Here is a 21,546-nt window from a genome sequence, read left to right on the forward strand (position 1 = left end):
GTAACCACTTGCGCGCGCCATTCTTTCATTTCTCACACTTTGTATATATATATTCTCTTTACATTTATATTATACACCTCTCATGCTCATTTATTATTGTTCTGTCGTTCGCTTACAATCCCTTTCTATTTCTAATATTTTTAATAAGAATATAAAAACTAAATTATAGTTAGTACAAAATAGAATTTAAATTACGTAACTTTTATTTTATTTTAATATTTATTGTTACGAATAATGATTAAATTAAGAGATTGGGTGTAAGAAAAGGAACCTTACAGTTTACAAACACAAGTGTACGCTTATATAAAATGTTTATATCTTTCGGTATACCACCTATATATCCTATTCTGTCTTTATTATCCAAACAATACACCTTAACAGTTAAGGTACAGGTAGTAAATACTGAAAAAATTAACTCGACTATTATTATGTGATTAATTTTTAATAACTTTACGTTTTTTGAGTAAATTACTTTTAATTTTGTTAAATATATTCCAAAGACTGAAGAAATTTCTAAATTCTTAATAAGTTGCTTATATTCTTCTCAATGTAATTATGAATTATTAAACCGATAAGATATTAATTATTTTTGTTTATAAAACATGACGAATACAATTCGCTGACATCATTTTTTAAATTTAATTGCTCTAAATATGCAGGATACATTGGAAGTTTATTAAATTATGACATTTTGGTTTTATTTATAGTATATAATTTGTAATTTATGAATTGTTACACATATATTTTACTTTTTTTTTTATTTTTATTCATTTATTTCCCACAAAAGATATACAAAACTTTTACATCTAATATATTTATAAACTATAATCAATTTCGCATAGTAAAATTATCTAAAAGAGCGCATTCTTAAGTATCATAATGCTGTGTATAATAAAACAAGCTTATCCATTTATTATTAACCGATCTTGTTGTTTTGTCACTTTTGGCGTTAAATTTTTTTATTTACTCTGCAAAAGATTTAAATAAACAATTGACAATTGTAACATAGTAAAAACTATTAAAGTATTTAAACTTTTGAAATTAAAAAAAATTTTGTGTGACAATAAAAAAATTAGTAAAACGGTTGACCCTGCAGGCCATCCCTGCAACTTCCCACTAATTTCAAATGTAGAGTGCTCAAAATTTCACATATTACGGCGTTTTTGAACACTTCGTGCATTTGATAAAAATTCGATTTCGTAAACCGGGGCGAAATCAATAACTTCCTGATTTTCATAGCGGGAAGTTCAAAATAAATTATTCAATTTCCCAATAAAAAATTGTAAATTTAAAAAAAAATAAGAAAGTTATTGTGTTACTTGTCATAACTCAGGAACAGATTGATCGATTGAGATACATCTTGCGGCTTTTGAAAGAGTTTCACTTAATTAAAAAGTTTTGACAATTAGAACTGAAGTATTAGAGTGTAAATATTAGTATCAAAATATAATATATTTTAAACTAAATTTTATTTGTTCCATCTATTAATTTGTGAGTTAAATTTATTTAATTATTAAAATATAAGTTTATTATCTATTGATTTCAATCAGATTTAGTTGTTAGATTTGAACTCATTTTAATACAATTTAGTATTAATTATGCATGCAATTATGATTTGTTGACAAAAATATACAGAGACGTTAAAAAAAACGTTCTTCTTTTTTAATTGTAAGTTTCATAGACTTACAATTTGGTAAAAATTTTCTTTTACTAGATATTAATTAAAAATAACCCAAGTAAAATATAAAAAAAACCTAAGTGAATATTATTTACTAAGCATTTGAAAATAAAACTTCAAACGTGAATTACTTTTAATTTTGAAGAGATTTCTTGACACGGCCTGTTTCAACTTTTTGAAGGCTAAAACCTTTCGTACTACTGTCCTTTATTCGTTTTTGTGAATATAATAATTCTTTTGGACGTTTCCCGAGCAAAAGTTTTTGAATTTTTCACCACAAACGTATTACATGAATTATGTGTCAATTTCTTATTTTCTTCAGATGGTTGTTTTTTTTTTATTATTTTTGAAAATCTTAAATATTAAAAATAATTCAAATTTGAGAAAAAACAATTTAAACTGACTCAAGTGGTTTAAAAAATTTTTTGCCAGGAATATCCTCATAAAAATCTTACCTAAAAAATACATTTTAAGAAGTACAGTTGAATTAAAAAAAAAAAATTAAGCTATTAACGATGGACGAGGTCGAATAACTCTTTTTACTCTAAATGTTTTTGAATCCTAAACAACTGCTAATTCCCTTGTGTGTGCTGACATTATTATTTATTATTTTGTAAGGAGATAAGAATAATCCTGATTCTCTGAAAAAAAATTCTAATAATTAATCGTATAATGGCTTAAATTATGTATCAATCTTTTAATATTAGCTAATAGAACCAAATAACGTCAATGAATTAAAATGTGAATTTGTGTAAATTGATAAGCTTGAATTAGCTAATACTATTGAGTGATGCAACATTATAATATAATATACCATTTTAATTGTTATTAGTTATTGTAGATTACAGTAATATATAATAATATCTATAAGCTAATAAGAAGTTGTTTATATAAACAGTGGCCTTGTTTTAAATTAACATTCTATGGCACCTCTTTATGTATAAAATAAGTTTTGATTGTGAAACTTGCAATTTCTGTCACCGCTATGAAATTGATCAGATCAAGTTTGTGGCTGAGTACGATGAAGGGGGATGTATCGAGCGGCGCCTGCGTAATCACAACTACCACTAAACCTGGACCGTACGATCGCAAATTCACCCCGCAAGCTTCGCACGAGGATAGTGTTCTACCGCAAGAAAAGCGGGACAGTTTTTAGATGACGCGCCCTTATATTACTTTACTAGTGCGGAAATAGCCTCGTATTAATTGAAATTTTAACAGTTTATTATTTTTCATCAATTGCTGTATGTTTCTTTAACAGTGTTAATTATTTACGTTATAACGTTTCATAAAAAACTTGTCTATAAATTACTGTTAACAACTAAAGAAATTTTTTGCGATTGATAATGATTCTCATCGATTTTAGACATAAAACTGAGAGACGTTATTATAATTTGCGGATTTAATAATGAGGTAATCATAATAATTAACGAGATTTTTTTTAACTACTTATATTAATTATTTAAAGCTTTAGAAACTCATAAATAACTAAGAAAAAGTTCATATTATTAATTTCATTAATTTTTATACCTTTTACTTTCATAATAGTAACTTTTTTTTTGCTTTTGATTCTAATTTATTTATGGATTATTTTAATGTTTAAAATTAAAAAAATGTATTTTTCATTTTTAATTGTAAATTATACTTCATTTAAATATCATTTCTATGCACAAAAAATTCTTTAAAATTCAAACTTTAATTTCGAAATTTAAAACTCTCTCATAAGTTGTAGTCGTTCTTTGGTTCTTGTGCCTCAGGCAATTTGGATTCATTGTTAAGCTTTTCTTCATACTAAAAAAAAAAAAAAAATCTTCATCGAGGTCATAGTAAAAAAACTTGTATGTCACATGTTTTAAAAATAAAAACGTTTTCTCATAGCATATTTATAACTATATAAGGCTACACCACACGCAGGATTCAAAAATTAATTAATATGTCATTTACACATTTAAAAAAATTTCTTATGAAATTTTCATTCAAATACATAATAAATCATTGATAATAATAACAATAATAATCGAGCGTGAATAATAATAATAATTTTTAATCAAGAATTAATGCTAGGTCTAAATCGTAGACTATCTATCTATGTTTATTACAACAATTGATTAATTAAAATAACATGAGAAATACATACACACTAAACAAAGATATATAAATAGTACCTATGTATCTATATTGGTCCGCGAAAGATTTGTCGCCCAAAGCTATTGTTACAATGAAGTCAATGATATGCCGCAAACAAAACAAAAAGGAAATAAAACTTTTTAGACCAAAGATATCAGGAAACAAAAAATTTCATCTATTTTAAACAGATGTTGACAATCGATTCTACAGTTACAAAAACAAATAAAATTGATTTTCTGCCCTCCGGCCGGAAAGTGGCAACTTTCTGGCCGCTGCGCTAAACAAAGTTGCCACATTCCGGCTACGTCGAGCAGAAAAATAGTATACACACCGTGGCCAGTAAATAAGAAAGCCTCAGATCACATGTTTGTCAACCTCGGCTTCGCCTCGGCCAACAATTACATGTGATCTGAGACTTTTCTTATTTTAGTGGCCTAGGTATGTAATATACTATTTTATACGTGCATAGAGTTCAAATTTTTATAGCCGCTTTGTTAGTAGGGCGAGTTATAAACTGTACGTAAATTATAAAATTCATGCTCTACTTAACTTTTAGTATGAAAGAATAAAAAATTATAAAGGAATTATTAATAAGAATTTAAAAACACTCGACAATCAAATACTTCCACGTGTAATCATAACAAACAAGTAGAATATATGTTATCTTTGATGAAAAAAATCGATAAAATGCGGCAAGTATTCTATGGTAACAAGTGTACTGATTTTTATATATGCAAACATATTAACAGTTGAATATTACTATTATTAATGAATTTAAGCAAACAATGATCTATTGTAGCTGTTAAATCAATAAGTGTATAAAAGTACATATATTATTGAATTCTCATAAAATCTCTGTCTCTGTATACCAACTAATACTTTATTATTAATTTAAATGTTGTGTGTAAGCGAACTGATCTACTTAGTGTCGAGTCATTCGGTGCTATAACTCCTGAGTAATTCATAATGTGAATTAATTAAAAAATATAGTCGTAACGCCCTAATTATAAATTATTTTTATTCTATGATTTTAATTTATTCGTACTTAGATATTTTTAAGATAATAAAGTTTAAGTAAATTAGTTAATTAAAAAATTTTATATTTTTTGACTTTAAATAATATAGATTTTTTTTTATATTAAATAGAACAAGAATGTTAAAAAGTCGAGTATCTTTCTAAAGTGGTTAGAACCTCAACATTGTGGAGAGAAGCCTATAATGACAGTGTAATTCACAATGTGAAGAGTCTAATGCTTAAAGTGGTTATGAAAGAGACAAAAGAACCAGGTTGCTCATCAAGGAGCATATTATTCCCTGATGCCTCTAATGATGATATTAAAACAAGCAAAACAGATTCTTAACACATTATCAAGCTAATTTGAGTCTTCAAAATGGGAAACGGTATGAATAAGGTAAGATTAATTATCGGCTTACAAATAAATAAATTCATGAGTAAAATTTATCGATCCAAATAATTATTTCTAAAATCGTTGAACTAGTATTGTTAATAAAATTCAAATAAAGTGATTTATACTTGAAACTTATCCGAAATTAATAACTCAGGTGCGAGAGTAAAAATTTCCGGTAAAGTGACGTAGATGGTTGCATGGCGCCGATTTAGTTGGCTGATTGCCAATTAAACAATACAGTCTTGGGATAATTTATGAGTAGGAAACTCCTGCTCACCATTTAGTTTCAGTTTTGTTTTTACATTACGGTACAACAATAATTCAAAAAGTATGCAATATAACGCGATTAATAATTAGTCCAAAATTTACGGTATGATCCTAAAAATTTCAGTAATTATTTGGAAGTATTTCCATATTTCAACCCAAAAAAAATACGAGATATTTAAAATCCTTTGAACAACATTGTTTCCAAAAACAATAATTATATAATTACAAATTTTTTTTCAGTTAAAGTTCATGATCAAAATGAAATAATTAAAAAAAAAATATCTTTTGAAAATTTTAATTCTTCAATTTAAAAAAAAAAAATATCTGAAAAAATGATAAAAAAAGTTGACAGTTAATTAGAATTTTTTTAATAATTTGTTATTACACTTACAATACAAAAAAAAAATAAACTAGAAATCGTTATGCGAACATATTTTATTAACGATTTTCTGTTGAAATAAAGTTTTTGTTAACATTGAAAACTTTAAAACTAATAATATGAAACAAAATTTTTTAAAGAAAAAAAGTATTCGAAAATTTCTATTTTTTAATATTTTATTGCCAAAAATAGGTTGGACTCCACTTCCAAACAGTTAACAAAATTTAAAACAATGTAATATTCGTTTTCTAAATGCTTGTTGTCGTAATTCGATCCTATTTATTTTCATTAGATATTGTTCAAAAATTCTGTTTTCTTGAACATTTTCTACTTTTTGAATAAATCCTTTTTTTTTTGTAGACGTTGTAATCGATTGAGTTATCATATCTATCGTTGTTTATATCAATGGTGCTGTAGTAGTAGCTACTGTTGAACTAATCTCAATTGTTGTAAAAACAGAGTTTAACTTAAAAATACTAGGATTAAGATCTACATTAATATTGGCAAATCTCCTTCCACCGAAAGTATTTTCTACATCAACACTACTTTTACATTTCGCTCTTTTCCTTTTTTTACAGCAATATTTACCGCGTTTAACACGCTGTTTTGATTTTTTACAATCATTATTGCTATCATCATCATTACCACCACGATCATTACCTGTACAGTCATCATCAACACGGTCATATACAATTTTTCCAGGCATCGCTTTTTCAATAATATGATTTATCTGGTGAACTAATTTCCAACGAATATTATCAGGTAATTTTTTCCATTTTTTACATACCATCATTCCATAAAAACAACCAAAATCATCATCATCCATAATTCTGACAGCTATCTCACCTGCTTGAAAACAATTATTGGGAGCAGAAGAATTGATAATTGAATTTGTCACGTCTTTTCGTTGACGGTGAGCACTAGACGCTACCAGCACACTTAATACTGTGGGTGGATTATCTAGACGTTTTTTCCAGGTTGTATCAATCGATTGGTGAGTACTCGTTAAGTTCACAACCAATTTTATTTTTTTATTATTCTTTGACATTGAATGCATTTTTTCACGTTCAGTTACTTCTGACTTGTTCTGATAATTAACAATGCCCTTCAAACTTTTCTCCGGTCCAAGAGTTATTGTAGCCGAGGGAAAAGCTTTTTTCATTCCCTGGACACTTAAATTATTATTACTATTACTATAAGTCACAAGAGTATTATTGTCATCTTCCAAAAACATGGATCTGTAATCAACCTCGAAATTTTTATTCGATGATAAATTATCATTTGTACTCAGCGTTCAATTTATACACGGAAAGAAAATTGAAGGAGTTTTTACTATTTTACTATTGTAATTTTTACTAAATAAAATAGTAACGGTGGACTATACTTCTCATTTAGTAATTTTTACGATCTACTATTGTACATTTTATCCAACAAATAAGACTAGCAAGAGTCTTAAAAAGTCGGATACTATAGAGCAAATTATACAATATGTGTTTATGAACTTTACAATTCAAGTAAGGTAAAAGCCCCAATAGATGATCATGTACCAGTATATGATCACTCCATGTATTTGTATACCTATATTTGTGAATATAGATATACAAATACATGGAGTGATCATATACTGGTACGTGATCATCTATTGGAGCTTTTACCTTATTGTAAAAATTCAAAGTTGGTTTTTTTAAAAGAAATATTAGGGAGGGAGAGAGATAGAAGGTTGAAATAATTGGTACCTATACAGTAATCGAAAAAAGAAACCGACATTTTCGTGCTATCTGGGAATCGAACCCAGAACTCTGTTGGCAACCAGAGACTCTCCCTCTACGCTATCCGAGGTAAACTAAGGCCCATATCCTTTAACATTTACATAAACTCGGAGTCTAGCGCTGTGCACGGCCATCACTCACACTAATTGAGAAACATTCCAATTCAACTATTGGAAAGATACAGAGACAGCACTGGAAATTTTCATCTCTTACTTTTTACAATAGTAATATCGTATTTTTTCATGAATAAATAGTATTTTTTCTTCTAAAATATTTGACAATTAATAGTAATAAAAGTATAGTCCAGTTTTACAATAGTTGTATCGTAAATTTTCCCAGAAATTTTTTCTCGTGTACTATTTAAGTCTTCAATAGTTGAATCTTGATTGTTTGCATGATTTTTTCCAGCTATTTTTAATGCACTTTCAGTATTATAAAATCTAGTCGTTAAATCTGAAGATGACTGATTATCATACTTGATATTATTAAGTGATTCTACAAAAGATTTTTTAATTGTAATATATTTATATTACAAAGAATTATTGTAATATATTTATATTACAAATACCAAAGAAGATACAATAATACTTAAAAATTTTAAAGAACATCTTTTAATTTTTGGTTAATACTAACTGAAATGTACCTCGTGTTCACCTATTGGCATACTTTCAATCATTGTTTTTAACTTTAAATTTATTGTTGTTTTATAAATAGTAAATTAAATTACTCTATAAAATAACGGTTTATATATTTTTTTATTGCGTTCAAGTCATTTAATATTAAACGTACCGTAGAGCTTAAATTATAAATAAATTTTTTCAATTAACATAGATAAAAGATAGCCCTCGAGATTATATTATTATCACTTATTACATGTCTTGCATGATTTATGATTAACGTGATAAAAATTTAGCTTCTGTCACTAAAATGTCAACAAATCATTTTATATTTATTAATAAATATTATATCAACCATCAAGATTTATGTTGACCTGAATATACTTATTATTTATAATTAATATTTAATATAATTTTGTTTCGTGGTTGAGTGGTTAGTGTACTTTAAATGAAACTATTACCGATCAGGGGTGGGCTCGAACTTCAGTTATTAGTATATTACATACCTAGGCCAGTAAAATAAGAAAAGTCTCAGATCACATGTAATTGTTGGCCGAGGCGAAGCCGAGGTTGACAAACATGTGGTCTGAGGCTTTACTTTTTACTGGCCAAGGTATGTATACTATTTTTCTGCTCGACGTAGCCGGAATGTGGCAACTTTGTTTAGCGCAGTGGCCAGAAAGTTGCCACTTTCCGGCCGGAGGGCAGAAAAGAATTTTTCGTGAAGAAGTTAAATTGGGTGGATCGATCAAGACTAATCAAGTAGGGAGTATAAATGAAACATTGAAAGGCGGTACATGCAATTGACACATCAATTTATTTAATTTTATTCATAGTAACTAAATTAACCCTAAAATAGTCACTAAGCGCCACCAAAAAATTTTGGTCAAGTGATGAGAAAAGTCTCGCGAATACCTAATATTTTTTTTCAAGAAATTTTTTTTAATCACAGATACGCTTGGGCAGATCAGCTGTAATCACAATATTATTAAATTGCTACGTTTTGACTTTATTATCACGTCTTCTTTAATCTCTTATAAGTGAAGTGAAAAATATAGAAACATTTCCAATTGTTTTTAATAGTTTTGTATTTTTAAATAAGCTTGAAAAAATAATCTAATACTAGAGAAGAAATAATTTATCTCATTCTATAGTTTAATATTAAATACACATTAGATTAAAAAATTTAACTTAACTTTGTATAACTTTATCATGAATAACATCCAACTATTGATTTATTTAAAAAATATTATTTCTGTATATAGGTTCTACCAGGTCTATATGTTGGCAATTATCGAGACAGTAAAGATGAAGCGCAATTGAAACGATTTGAAATCACGCACATATTGGCAATACATGATGCAGCACGGCGACTTCATTCCGTAAGTAAAATCGATTTGTGATAAATTTATTGATATAATAATAATAAATAAAAAAAAAAAAAAAAAACGAATGAATTAGATTTAATTAAAATTGAAATAATTTGTATTTTTTCTATTCTAGGACAAACACTATCTCTGTATTTTAGCAGCCGATACACCCGATCAAAATCTCACTCAATATTTCTCTCTTTGCAATGACTTCATTCACGCAGCTCGTCTTCGGGGTGGTAACGTCCTGATACATTGGTAATTTTTTATTTAATTTTCTTATAAATAAATAACAAAAATGTGTGCGTGTTGTCTAAATTAAATAAAAAAAGTCAATTTGAATAATTTTCAGTCTAGCAGGAATGTCAAGAAGTGTGACAGTTGCGGTTGCTTATATCATGAGTATCACAAATCTTTCGTGGAAAGAAGCACTCAAAGTAGTAAGAGTAGGTCGAGCTGTCGCAAATCCTAATGTTGGATTCCAACAACAACTACAAGACTTCGAATCGACTCGTTTAGCCGATGTAAATATCTATACAAATATTTTTATGTAGTTTTCAGGTCCAAAAAGCATATCTTAAATGCGTATATTCAATTTTACTGAGAAAATTCAATAACAATCAAAGTTATTACAAAACAAATCTGAAACTGATAAAAAGTATTTAAAAAATCCAATTTAAGATATGCAGTATGAAAATTTATATAAAGAGTAATTAAATGAAATTAATTTGAAATAAAAATAAAAGGAACGGAAGAGATTGAGAGAACGATTTCCAAGTCTTGCATTAACAGCATCCGATGCAGAACTTTGCAGAGCAACTCTCCGAAACTACGAAACACTAGCAATGGCTAGAGAAGTTTGTGAAGGAAAGTGTGCGATGGGTAGACCATGCCCCAGTGGAATGTGTAGACAACCTTCTAAAAGGTAATATATATGCTAGAGGATGTCAAATAAATTGATTAATTATTATTTTTCGACAAAATATAAAATTTCAAAGTATAAATAATTTATTTTCAGTTAAAACTTAAGCATAGCATCAAAATGTTTAAATAATTTGAAAAGAAGTAATTAATCGATCTCTTTTGACACGCCCTAACATACGCTCTAATGAATAAGAATTTATTAGTAAGGTAAAAACCCCAATAGATGATCACGTACCAGTATATGATCACTCCATGTATTTGTATATCTATATTCACAAATATAGGTATACAAATACATGGAGTGATCATATACTGGTACATGATCATATATTGGGGCTTTTACCTTAGTTCAAGATTTTAGAATGACTAACAACAAAAAATATACGGTAATCATTTGGAAGTAGGTCTACAAAATTTTAACTTATAAAAATGATGATAAGAATTTTTTTTGAACAATTACATTTTTTTTCATAAAGTTCATTAAAAATATAATAGTTTTTTAAAAATTCAATAATGCCAATTTTTCGATTAAAAAAAAATTTTTTTTGAAAAAATTATAAAAAAATTCACATGTTCGAGATTTTTCTTTTTAAATTGTTTGTTTTAATTTTTAAAATACAAAAAAATAAACAACGAATCACTGGACTTATGTGAACACATTTTATCAACGATTTATAGTCAACATATAATTTTTGTTAACACTGAAATAGAATAATGAAAAGAAAAAAAAATTGGATATCTATTTTTCGATATTTTATAGCAAAAAATAAGGCGAACCCCACTTCCAAATACTTATCAAAAATACTTTCGAGTTTTATATTATTTGTTTTCATACGTGAAACGTGAATTAAGATTTAAATTAGTATAATCTTTAATCTGGTATATCACAAGAAAAACAAAAATTTTAAATCTCAATACACTTGAATTTTTAGTCAACTATTTTAATTGTAGTACTAATATTATTTATTATTTTGATTCATGAATTTTGAAACTTGGATTCACGTCCACAGTATAAACTGTGAAATAGCAGCGACATGGTAGCAAGTAGTGGTATTTTTATTAAATTAAAATATTTAACAATCATAATATATTCATAATGAATATGAAAATTTTATGAGTATGATTGTAGTAGATGCTTGACAATTTTTTAAAATTTTATAAATAATTAAATCATTACAAAAACAACAATAAAAAAAAATACAATTGGCAATTTTTAAAAACTCTTCTTGCGTGTCCTGTCTTAAATTTATTTAAAAATTTTATAAAATGAGTTGTCTGCTAATTTCATGCGAATAGAATTTAGTATTTATATTTCGACAGCAGTCGTGATCCTATTTAGCTACTGTTTTTAAATAATAATACATTTAAACAATAAATAATCATACTGCAATTACAATAGGAAAATAAAACGATAGCTAGTAACTAGTTGTTTATAGATAAAAAAAAAAAAAGTACTTTTTAATTCTAGGACATTAAGACGAAAATCATCAACTAGCAGTACTGGTAGTTCTGGTTCTGGAAGAACACCCCCGCAAACTCCTCGACTTTTACCATCAGCACCACCTTCACCAGCCCTACCGCGATCAGCTAGTGTTGTTTCAGCAAACATTAGACCTAGAAGTGGACCTGCCGGATTGCATTCATACACTGGTTCTGCGCCTCCATCTCGGTAATTATACAACAAAATTATCAGTTATTAAAACAAATATGTATAACTGATAACTTGAATATTTGATGAATTAATGAATAAATAATATTATTAGGGCTGTATCAAGAGTTGATCTATCGGCGGCTGTTGCTTGCAGTAGTGGTAGTAGCTTAAGTTTGACGACAGTAGGAAGAACTACTCCAATGGCTCCAACTAGAAGTACTAATTACCATAACCGACTATCAGCTGGATCAGCACCAGTAACACCCAGAACAACTCCTCCAATATCTCCTCAACATTGGCCCCGACGACAAACTCCTCAATTACCAGTTCCCCCAGAATCTTCATCATCAGTGACGTAACGACGTGACAGCTTCGGAAAAATATTGATGACATAATAGTTTTAATATTTAATGTAATTACATTATTTTACAGTGAATTTTATCCATGTTTTAAATTCATGATACTCAAAAAAGATTTTACCGAGTACATTATTGTTTATATAGTGTCAGCTCAATTTGGTCGCCGCTGCAACCTTGACGATAATTCGAATTGACTTTTATTAAAACTTGAAAGCTTCAACGATAACCTTTGTTTACTTGAAAAAACGCTCACTGTCTATTGGAAATGATACTGAAATCAAAAGACACTTGACCATTTTTTGATTTTAGTTAAAAAATAAATTAAGACTCGGAAAATATATCAAATATTGTATTCAGTTCTTTTTTTTTTTTTAATTTTTCTACGTGTGGTATTTTTAAAAAATTTTCTTTATGATAATTTAGTTGTTAAAAAAATTCTCAAATATCTCAATTTCAGTATCATCATTGGAAATATAATTTTTGTTAATGTACCTGATATATTTCTAAAAAGCAAAGCGGTTTTTTGTTTTGGTATTTTAATGGTCAAATTTTAAATATTGAAATAGTGAACGCTATTCAACGTGGGTGCATATAACCATTTAATTGTTATTTAGATAATAACTAGTTGTTATTTGTAATAGGTAGGTATTTAATTATTGAAATTAATGATCTCAGTAACAGATCGAAATCAAGGTAAATGGGTGTATCAATTAATATATACAACGTTATGAGTATAATGTTGCTAAAAACTGTGTGCAAACATAATGATAAACGATTTACAACATGACCGTCCAAAAGTTTGTTGGTTTTTTTGATGTATTATAGTAAGGAAAGCTGTTGTTATACACAATAAAAGTATAAATTTGTTGAAACAGATTTGTGAAAATTTTACAACTCGAAAAATTGAAACATACAGTGAATATTAAAAAAAAAAAAAAAAAGAAGATATAATGTTAAACGGTGCTATTGCAATTTGAATTTTGAATTGAAGAAAGCAATGTATTTATTAGGGACATTACACGGCTATAGAATCTAAACACAATGACTAATAACTTTTGGAAGTATCTACATCACTTCTATAGATTCCATGCACTTACATGTGAATTATATATCTATTCTAAGTTATAAACACTTTGTAAGGTATAAAGTATCATTTATTTTACAAGCAGTCGATTAATTTTTTTAATTGTTGGAAATGAAGGTAGTAATAGAAAAATTGTAACTACTCATTAAAATACTATTGTGGTAAAAAATATTGATCTCAACGAGTAATTTGCTACTTAATAATTATAGCAATATATGAAAAAAAAAAATTATAAATAACATGCTGTTATTCGACGAAAAATTAATATAAAGACTAGGATAATAAATATACATTTTTTTATAACTAGGTGTGTCGATCTGACTTTAAAAAAGTAAAGAAATAAATTAACCTTAGACATAAATGTGATTATAAATTAATGGTACAACGGAAAATAACTTAAAACATGATTAATTAATTAAAATACTAGAACTTAAATTTCACGGTAGATTAAGTTAATTTTTTAAGCAAATAGAGGCATTGCAAGTCATTCCATAAACATTTTTTATTTTTAAATATGATTATTTGATGATTTAGTTGCCTTTACTTTAACTTTATTTAATCATAAATCGAAGTTATCGTTCAATTGAAAATAAGGTGACGGTAAATTAAAATGCTGCATCATGGCTGTGTTTAATGATTTAAATTCACATTATCGTGAATAGTCTATAATCAAGTATAATAATTTGTTAAATGTTAAAAATATGTAAAAATTGTTTTAAAAAGATACTCACGATTTTAATTAATGATATAATATCATACACTGTTATAATCATACAGTGTTATACTTAAATAGACGTATATTTTGCATAAATCTTAATGGCTGCGTTCAGGTTTACTAAGTTCTGAGTAGGGCTGACTTTATCTACCAAAAAATTAATATTTAGACACACTTAAGGTAGTTGTAGCGTGATAGGTATTTCAACAGAAAATTATGAAATTTTTTTTATTGAAAGATAAATATATTAATAATTCACTACCAAAATTTCAGATCAATTGACCGCACCGTTTTTGAGTAATTAATTTTTGAAATTGCATCTTTTACACGTAGCGGTATAGAGAGATGATAAAGTTAGTATGAAATCTTTGGCCCACTCGAGTGGTACGGAAGATTTCATACTAACTTTACCATCTCTCTATACCTCTACGTGTAAAAGATACAATTTCGAAAATTAATTACTCAAAAATGGTGCGGTCAATTGATCTGAAATTTTGGTAGTGAATTATTAACATATTTATCTTTCAATAAAAAAAATTTCATAATTTTCTGTTGAAATACCTATCACGCAACAACTACCTTAAATAAATATACCTTGCATTGCTTTATTATAGATTAAAAAAAAAACAATATAGTTACTTTAAGTTGTTGCTACAAGATATGCTAAGATCTGCCAAGAACTTAGTAAACTTGAACGCGGCCAATAGGTCTGTGATCTGTGATGTATATTAGAATCATCGCAAATCATGTTCCCATTTCATCAAAAAGCAATCTATTTTCCATAACATATCAAAAGATGATAATTAAGATAAAAATAATTATAATAAAGCCGATATTGCAATTGCATTGAATATGTATGTAAATAAGATGTATGTTAAATTGTTTAATTTAACAAAACAATCCAAATCAGATAGCTTTCAGATTTTAACTATATAAAATTAGGTGATAATTACTGATAGGTTAGTAATTGAAGATATAGTGAAAATCATAATATACACTGTTTTCTTCTAATATTTATTTCAACACTTCATTGTTCATCATTTGATATGTCGACTTATTTTATCAGTTCAGACAATGACAAAAGTTCATGAAATTTGTGATTGAAGAAATTTATGGAATGATACAATATTTATTTATAAAATGTGTACTTCATTATAAATATATTTAACAATATTTTTTTATACAGCAATAATCAATTCAAGTTTAATTTCAGAACAAAATTTTACTATTACATTACTATATTTGTAAATCACATTACATATTTATATGGAAATTTAAAACAATGTTGAAATGTAAATAAAATATTTTAATTTATGTGTTACGTGCTTTTAATGAGTAATAATTATTTTTCCTTGAAATTTTAATGTACATAATTGTAATATTGATATTATTGATGCTAATTAAATCATCATATCTCAATTCTTTTGAAGTATCAGTATAAACTGTTTTTTTTTTTTTTTTTTTTGATAATTTTACATCGGATAAGTTATATAAAAAAATTTTTTTTTCAAGAAAACAATTCATTTATATATTACTTTATTATGAATAATAAAAAATCAATTTTCTCTTTATAATACAGCTTTTAATAACGAATGAGTGAATTACTCTTCAATTTTTTTTTTAAACAAAATATGGAGATTTGAATTATCAAAAAAATTAACAAAAAATTTTTATAAAGCAACACGGGATTTATTAAAAAAAATAACTTTATAATCTCTTTACAATCAAGTCAGAAATAATTATTTATTGGTATTTTCCAATCTTTGGTAAGGAATTAAATTGTTACAAATTATATAATATATTAAAGTTTTTACTGTTAATTAAAATTTATATAATTATATATGAAAAAATTATGAAATTGAAATTTATACGAACTTTTTGATGTTAATATTATTTTAATATTTATCAATCAACTGTGCTCTAAATACCAAATGCTAATTGAATGATTAAAAAAATATTTTGAGCTTTCATGATGGAATTTCATTATTGTACGCCATAGTTTTATTTATAATTTTGTTTAAATTGTTATTACGCCAATCTAAAGTTATATTATCCAAATGATTGTCGAAATCAAACAGAATGTTATACTTATTTTCTTTCATCAAAGTAGATATTGTTTCTACAGCAGCATCTCCACCTTCATACGAAACACTAAAATAAAAAATTATGAAAATTATAAATCAACCAAAATTGAATGTTTACCAAATTTTATGGCTTATCCAGAGAAATGATATATTTATCGTTTGACAGTAAAAACAAAGCTTGGTAAGGTCGCTAAAAACCGATTAGTTGCTGGTTGATGCAATCATAAATAAATAACGAAGAAACAAGCTTTGTAACCAAAGAGAAAAATTCAAAGACAAAAGCTTAAAATCATTTTCTTAATAATCAATAAAATTAAGATCTTAAATAAATGAATGAATCAATAAAAAATTTAATCTTAAAAGCTTAAATAATTTTGCTTTAAAACAAGAAAAAATATATTGTAATTTAATTACAGAAAAGTACTCACTCAGCTTTATCTTTGACTTTCCATTTTCCATCAGAATGTTGTGAAATTTTAAGTGGAATAGAATTCATATTGCACGTCATTTCTTTATTGTCTACAACAACTAATAAAGCATTGTTAAAATTTTCGGCTATTTTATCTGCTATCTTATGAGCTGGTTTATCCGTACTGTAATAAATGTTAATATTTTTTATTATTTGTATTTAAAAAAATAAAATGACATCTTACTTTTTAGAAAAATCATTTTTATACCTCATGTCATTTACTAATTCATTAGCTAAATAATAACCCGCAATCACCATTTCATTTTGCTCCGAAAATTGATCTACCTTTGAACAATATAAATAAATTTAAAATTAGTTATTTAATTTAGTAGATTAAAAAAAATGAATAATTACCAGGGTAAGAGCTATTTCTGCCATTGGAGACACATGTAAACATTGATGAAAAAGTGGAATAGCATCTTGAATATAAATATCTGTTAGTTTCATATCATTTTTATTTTTTTGTTTGGCTAATAAAAGTCCATTTATGGCACAGTGCGGGTATTTTGTAGCATGTAAAATTATTTTACTACAAGCTCGTGGAGAAAATGTAACTTTTGACATTTTTTATATTTGTAATAAACTACTTAACTACTTTATGTTAAACAATATTGGTCAAATTGTACTTATACAAATATAAATATGTAATAACTTTCAACTTTTATATTCTGTATTTGTTCGATATTTGTAAACCTCACTTGTTTTTAATTAGTTTATAATTATAATGGTTTTTTTTATTCTTTCAACGTGAGGAAAAACGTTCATTCAATTTATACAGATGAATAACACTATTTCTGTTCTGTCCCTTTTGGACTAGTACCCCGGATGGGCCACGTAAGTACGTACACATATACTACTTAAAAATAAAAGTGTATGTACATGTGTACGTTTAACATAGGGCCGTATTCATAGTCCGGTCTTAAGTTTGTACTTAAGCCTGTCTTCATGAAGACGGCCTTATCGGCTGTAAGTTATGATGTTTTCAGAGTCATTCTTTAAGATAAACTTGAGTAAGTAAAAAGTTTTAAGCAGGATCTTATTTTCAGTAAGATAAGCTTTAGTAAGACCCAACTTAAGACCAAGTCAACGCGTGTTCGTCAATTTCCGTGAAAATTCTTATGTTTCCAACAATCTCATTGGTTGAAAAGTACTTAAATTTTGACAATGAAGTTTTTTATTCAAAATTGTAAACAGATGTACAAATGTACCTTAGAAAATTGTAAGCCTCAAATTCAAGCCTCTAATTCAACTAGAAAATTATTACCGCAAGATCAGAAGAAAATATGTCAAAAAGGAAAAGTACTAATTTTACCGCTGTAGAAAAAAAATATTTTCTACAAATTTTAAAAAATTATGCCCAAGTAATTGAAAATAAAAAGAGTTATGCTGCTACATTAAGTGAAAAAAAAGAAGCATGGGATTTCATCGCAACCGACTTTAATTCATCTAGTATAATTACTGAAAGGGTAAAATTAAATTTTTAATATGACTCTAAAATTACCAGCCACTTGATCAGTTTTTAATTAAATTTTACAAATAAATTAGTTTTAGAAAGTTTTTCTTGAAAATTGGACTTGTAGTTTTTCAAATTTTCTACATCCCAAGCGTCACAAAAAAAAATGTTAACTTTTTGGTAGATTTCACTCAACAAGAAGTTAAAAAATTAATAATTGTCAACTTAAATTTAACAAAACATTAACAAAAAAAATTTGTGCCGCTTGGGATGTGAAATTTTTTCGTTAATTGCGTTTTATTTTGATTTTTTCAAAGAGAAACAATTAAAAATTGTTAGTTATCTGTTAATTTCATCTTTATTTTTTTAATACATAGTATGCCGAATTTATAATAATTTTTAAAAATATTGCAGCGAAATGCAGATCAACTCAAAAAACTTTGGTCAAATCTAAAAACAAAACAACGGAATGCGCTGACAACCAAAAAGCAACATCGCCTTGCAACTGGGGTCGGTCCATCAATTCCAGATTCTGAAGTTGATCCTGATATTTCCTTATTGCCCCAAACTTAATTAAAAACTGCACCGATTTTATTTTCTTCAAATAAGTCTGAAGAAGAAGTTACTAGGACGTTTTCATCTTTTTTCCTTCTGTAATTATTTTATTTTTAAAACTACCAAGATATTTGCAGTTCTGACTTTCTTATATATTGGTTAATCGTTCACTATTAATGAAATTATAAGAAATATTTTTTATCTAGCTAAGTGTAATGCTGTTGACTCAATGGAATGTGAAGAATACATAAGCCTTGAACAACTATTCCCAGATGATGAGAATGATGGCAATGATGATGAAGAATTACCACGTGAACCCCTCATCGTCTATTGTTACTAAAAATCGTTGGTAGAAATAGTTTTATTAGCCATAATACTTAAAATATATATTTTAATTAATATTTTTAAAATCATCTTAGCTCAACAATATAGGAAAAGAACTAAAGGAAGAAAAAATCCACCCAATGAAGACGAGAAATTCTATAGAAGCGAAAGGTTAAGAAAATAATAAAGCAAGAAGAGAAATTATTTCAACTGAAATGTCAACATAAAGAAGAGATACATAATCTAACAATAGAACACCTGAAACAAAAATATAAATTAGAGATTCGTGCAGCAACCGCTGCAGCTGAACTAAGTGAGTTAAATTTATTAAGACAACAAAATAAGAATTACGGGCATGATTGACATGATTTTTTCTGGATATTTCTAGTTTATTAATTTTTATAATAAATAGCATAGAAATGTAAAGATAAAAATTTATCGTTAGTTTGAAAGATTTTATAAGGTGATAGCAATTTTTAAAATACAAATAATTTTATACTGTACGTTAAAAAAACTTTTCAAGTACCAAGGGCTAACAGTATTTTAATTTTAAAAGTGCATTTGAATGCAATTTTTAACTATATTAGAGTGTTAAGCCCGTAACTTTTATTAAAGCATGTATTAAATTTTTATATTAAATAAATTACTTTTTTAATGTAATCAAGCCAAAATGTCAAGGTTGAAAATAAAAATTATTTTTTTATAGACATTTTTTGTTTTTATTAAAACACGTTCAAAAACTTTTCTTATAGATATATTTTTGAAAAAGTAATTACAAATGATATCTATTTAACGAAAGTTTAAATTTTTATAGAATCCATTATATTTACAATTCTGAATTTATTACATTTACAGTTCGGAATTCAACTGAGATAAAATTGTGACTTTAATTTATGATTACAAATTATCAAGAATACGTAGACAAGTATCCCAGTTAGTTCACGTTCAGAATATCTCATGTAAATTCGAGAATTTTGAAAAATTCGACTATCATGAGCGCTACCAGGCCATTCTGGAACAATATCTAAAAAATTCCATCCATGAGCCAACAATCGCCTACGAAATAATAAAAATTATCATATTATAAGTTGTTCAGTCTGTAATGACTAGTGAAAATAAAAGAAATACTTACTTGTACATTCAGAGAAAAATAGCCCTTTCGATTTCTGTTGATTTCATTAATATTTTGAAACATTGTATGAACTCATCGGATATAAGTGCAATCAATTGCTCCATCAACCCCGGGTATTCCAATTGCTCCATTACCAAATCCCAAACGTTCAAAAAGTCTCTGGTTTTCTAATTTTGCTGCTTGAGTTCGAGGCATTTTAATGTAATCATGAATTTCGCTTGCAAGTAAAACGCTCACCCGAAAAACTATTCTGGAAACTGTTGGTTGTGATACTGTCATGGTATCACCTAAAATGAGCTGTAAGAATAGTTTTATCAAAATATATATTTGTTTGAAAAATAAAAACGCTCTTTTCAGTGTTCTCTAAGTTAGCAAATAACTGTAAATGAGAAATAAATATTCTCAACTTGATTTATAATTACCTGAAAACTTGCAGTTGCATAAAATCGCAATCATAATAATTGAAAAATTGGTGGGATTGGTAATCCTCGTTTATTGACTTTAGTTAAATTTTGTTCTATAAGAGGTAATATTCCGAATTTAACATTATCCTTGTCAAATCTATATCTTTACTTGAATTCGATGTCTGAACAAAAATCAAAAGGATCTTGCACATCTCGAATATAACGTTTTGGAATACGTATGATTAAATCATCGTCGTCCAAATCAAAATTGATATCATTATTATCGTCGATGTCAATATTATATAACCCCAAAAAATTCATTATTTGAACCACTTTTTTCACTGTAAATACATTTAAGATTATCTCAAGTCAACTGAAATGATGACTTAGAAAAAAACTCTCTTATTTGGATGAAAAGTAAGGTTAAGGTATTTTATAAGACCGTCTTATTTGAATATGAATACATCAGAAATATCTAATGCTCAAGCTTGTCTTAAGTTAAAATTATGAATATTTATCCCAGCCACATGTCTTAGATAAGATCAAATTTTGAAGTATATCTTAAGAAAGCCGTATATGAATCTAAACGCTGCCTTAAGCTTGTGCTTAAGGTGCACTTACACTTAAGCCGGAACTATGAATACAGCTCATAGAAAGTTCTGAGTGGTTCTGAGCATGCTTATGGTGGCGCTGTATGAGATGCAATTGTAGGGGGTTAGTTTACTACCACTACAATAATTCACACAGATATGTAAATTAATCAAATGTATTTTATT

At 27.0% G+C, this 21,546-nt stretch overlaps 2 protein-coding genes and 3 long non-coding RNA genes across 5 annotated transcripts; 3 read left to right on the forward strand and 2 right to left on the reverse strand.

The window, feature by feature from the left end:
- The first annotated feature begins 2,806 nt into the window (after positions 1-2,806).
- On the forward strand, positions 2,807-13,473 carry LOC123269282 (dual specificity protein phosphatase 15). The gene is made up of 8 exons (XM_044734882.1): positions 2,807-3,091; positions 4,952-5,217; positions 9,512-9,628; positions 9,750-9,874; positions 9,969-10,140; positions 10,363-10,541; positions 12,009-12,209; positions 12,304-13,473. Exons 2-8 carry the CDS (start codon positions 5,197-5,199, stop codon positions 12,548-12,550), a joined length of 1,062 nt encoding a protein of 353 aa, XP_044590817.1. The 5' UTR covers positions 2,807-3,091; positions 4,952-5,196; the 3' UTR covers positions 12,551-13,473.
- Positions 13,474-15,342: 1,869 nt separating this feature from the next.
- LOC123269286 (ER membrane protein complex subunit 8/9 homolog) lies at positions 15,343-17,729 on the reverse strand. The gene is made up of 4 exons (XM_044734888.1): positions 17,257-17,729; positions 17,111-17,187; positions 16,862-17,026; positions 15,343-16,500 (listed from the first exon to the last, which is right to left on the reverse strand). The coding sequence occupies exons 1-4, from the start codon at positions 17,464-17,466 to the stop codon at positions 16,317-16,319; spliced, it is 636 nt and encodes a 211-aa protein (XP_044590823.1). The 5' UTR covers positions 17,467-17,729; the 3' UTR covers positions 15,343-16,316.
- A 73-nt stretch (positions 17,730-17,802) lies between these two features.
- LOC123269291 lies at positions 17,803-18,812 on the forward strand. Its single transcript, XR_006510373.1, has 2 exons — positions 17,803-18,368; positions 18,770-18,812. It is a non-coding gene; the product is annotated as an uncharacterized LOC123269291 (long non-coding RNA).
- Positions 18,813-19,012: 200 nt separating this feature from the next.
- LOC123269296 lies at positions 19,013-19,484 on the forward strand. Its single transcript, XR_006510377.1, has 2 exons — positions 19,013-19,255; positions 19,330-19,484. It is a non-coding gene; the product is annotated as an uncharacterized LOC123269296 (long non-coding RNA).
- Positions 19,485-20,033: 549 nt separating this feature from the next.
- On the reverse strand, positions 20,034-21,380 carry LOC123269290. Its single transcript, XR_006510372.1, has 3 exons — positions 20,789-21,380; positions 20,367-20,663; positions 20,034-20,290 (listed from the first exon to the last, which is right to left on the reverse strand). It is a non-coding gene; the product is annotated as an uncharacterized LOC123269290 (long non-coding RNA).
- Between the last annotated feature and the right edge of the window lie 166 nt (positions 21,381-21,546).

This window comes from Cotesia glomerata, linkage group LG7 (genome assembly GCF_020080835.1).
Source record: "Cotesia glomerata isolate CgM1 linkage group LG7, MPM_Cglom_v2.3, whole genome shotgun sequence".
NCBI lineage: Eukaryota > Metazoa > Arthropoda > Insecta > Hymenoptera > Braconidae > Cotesia > Cotesia glomerata.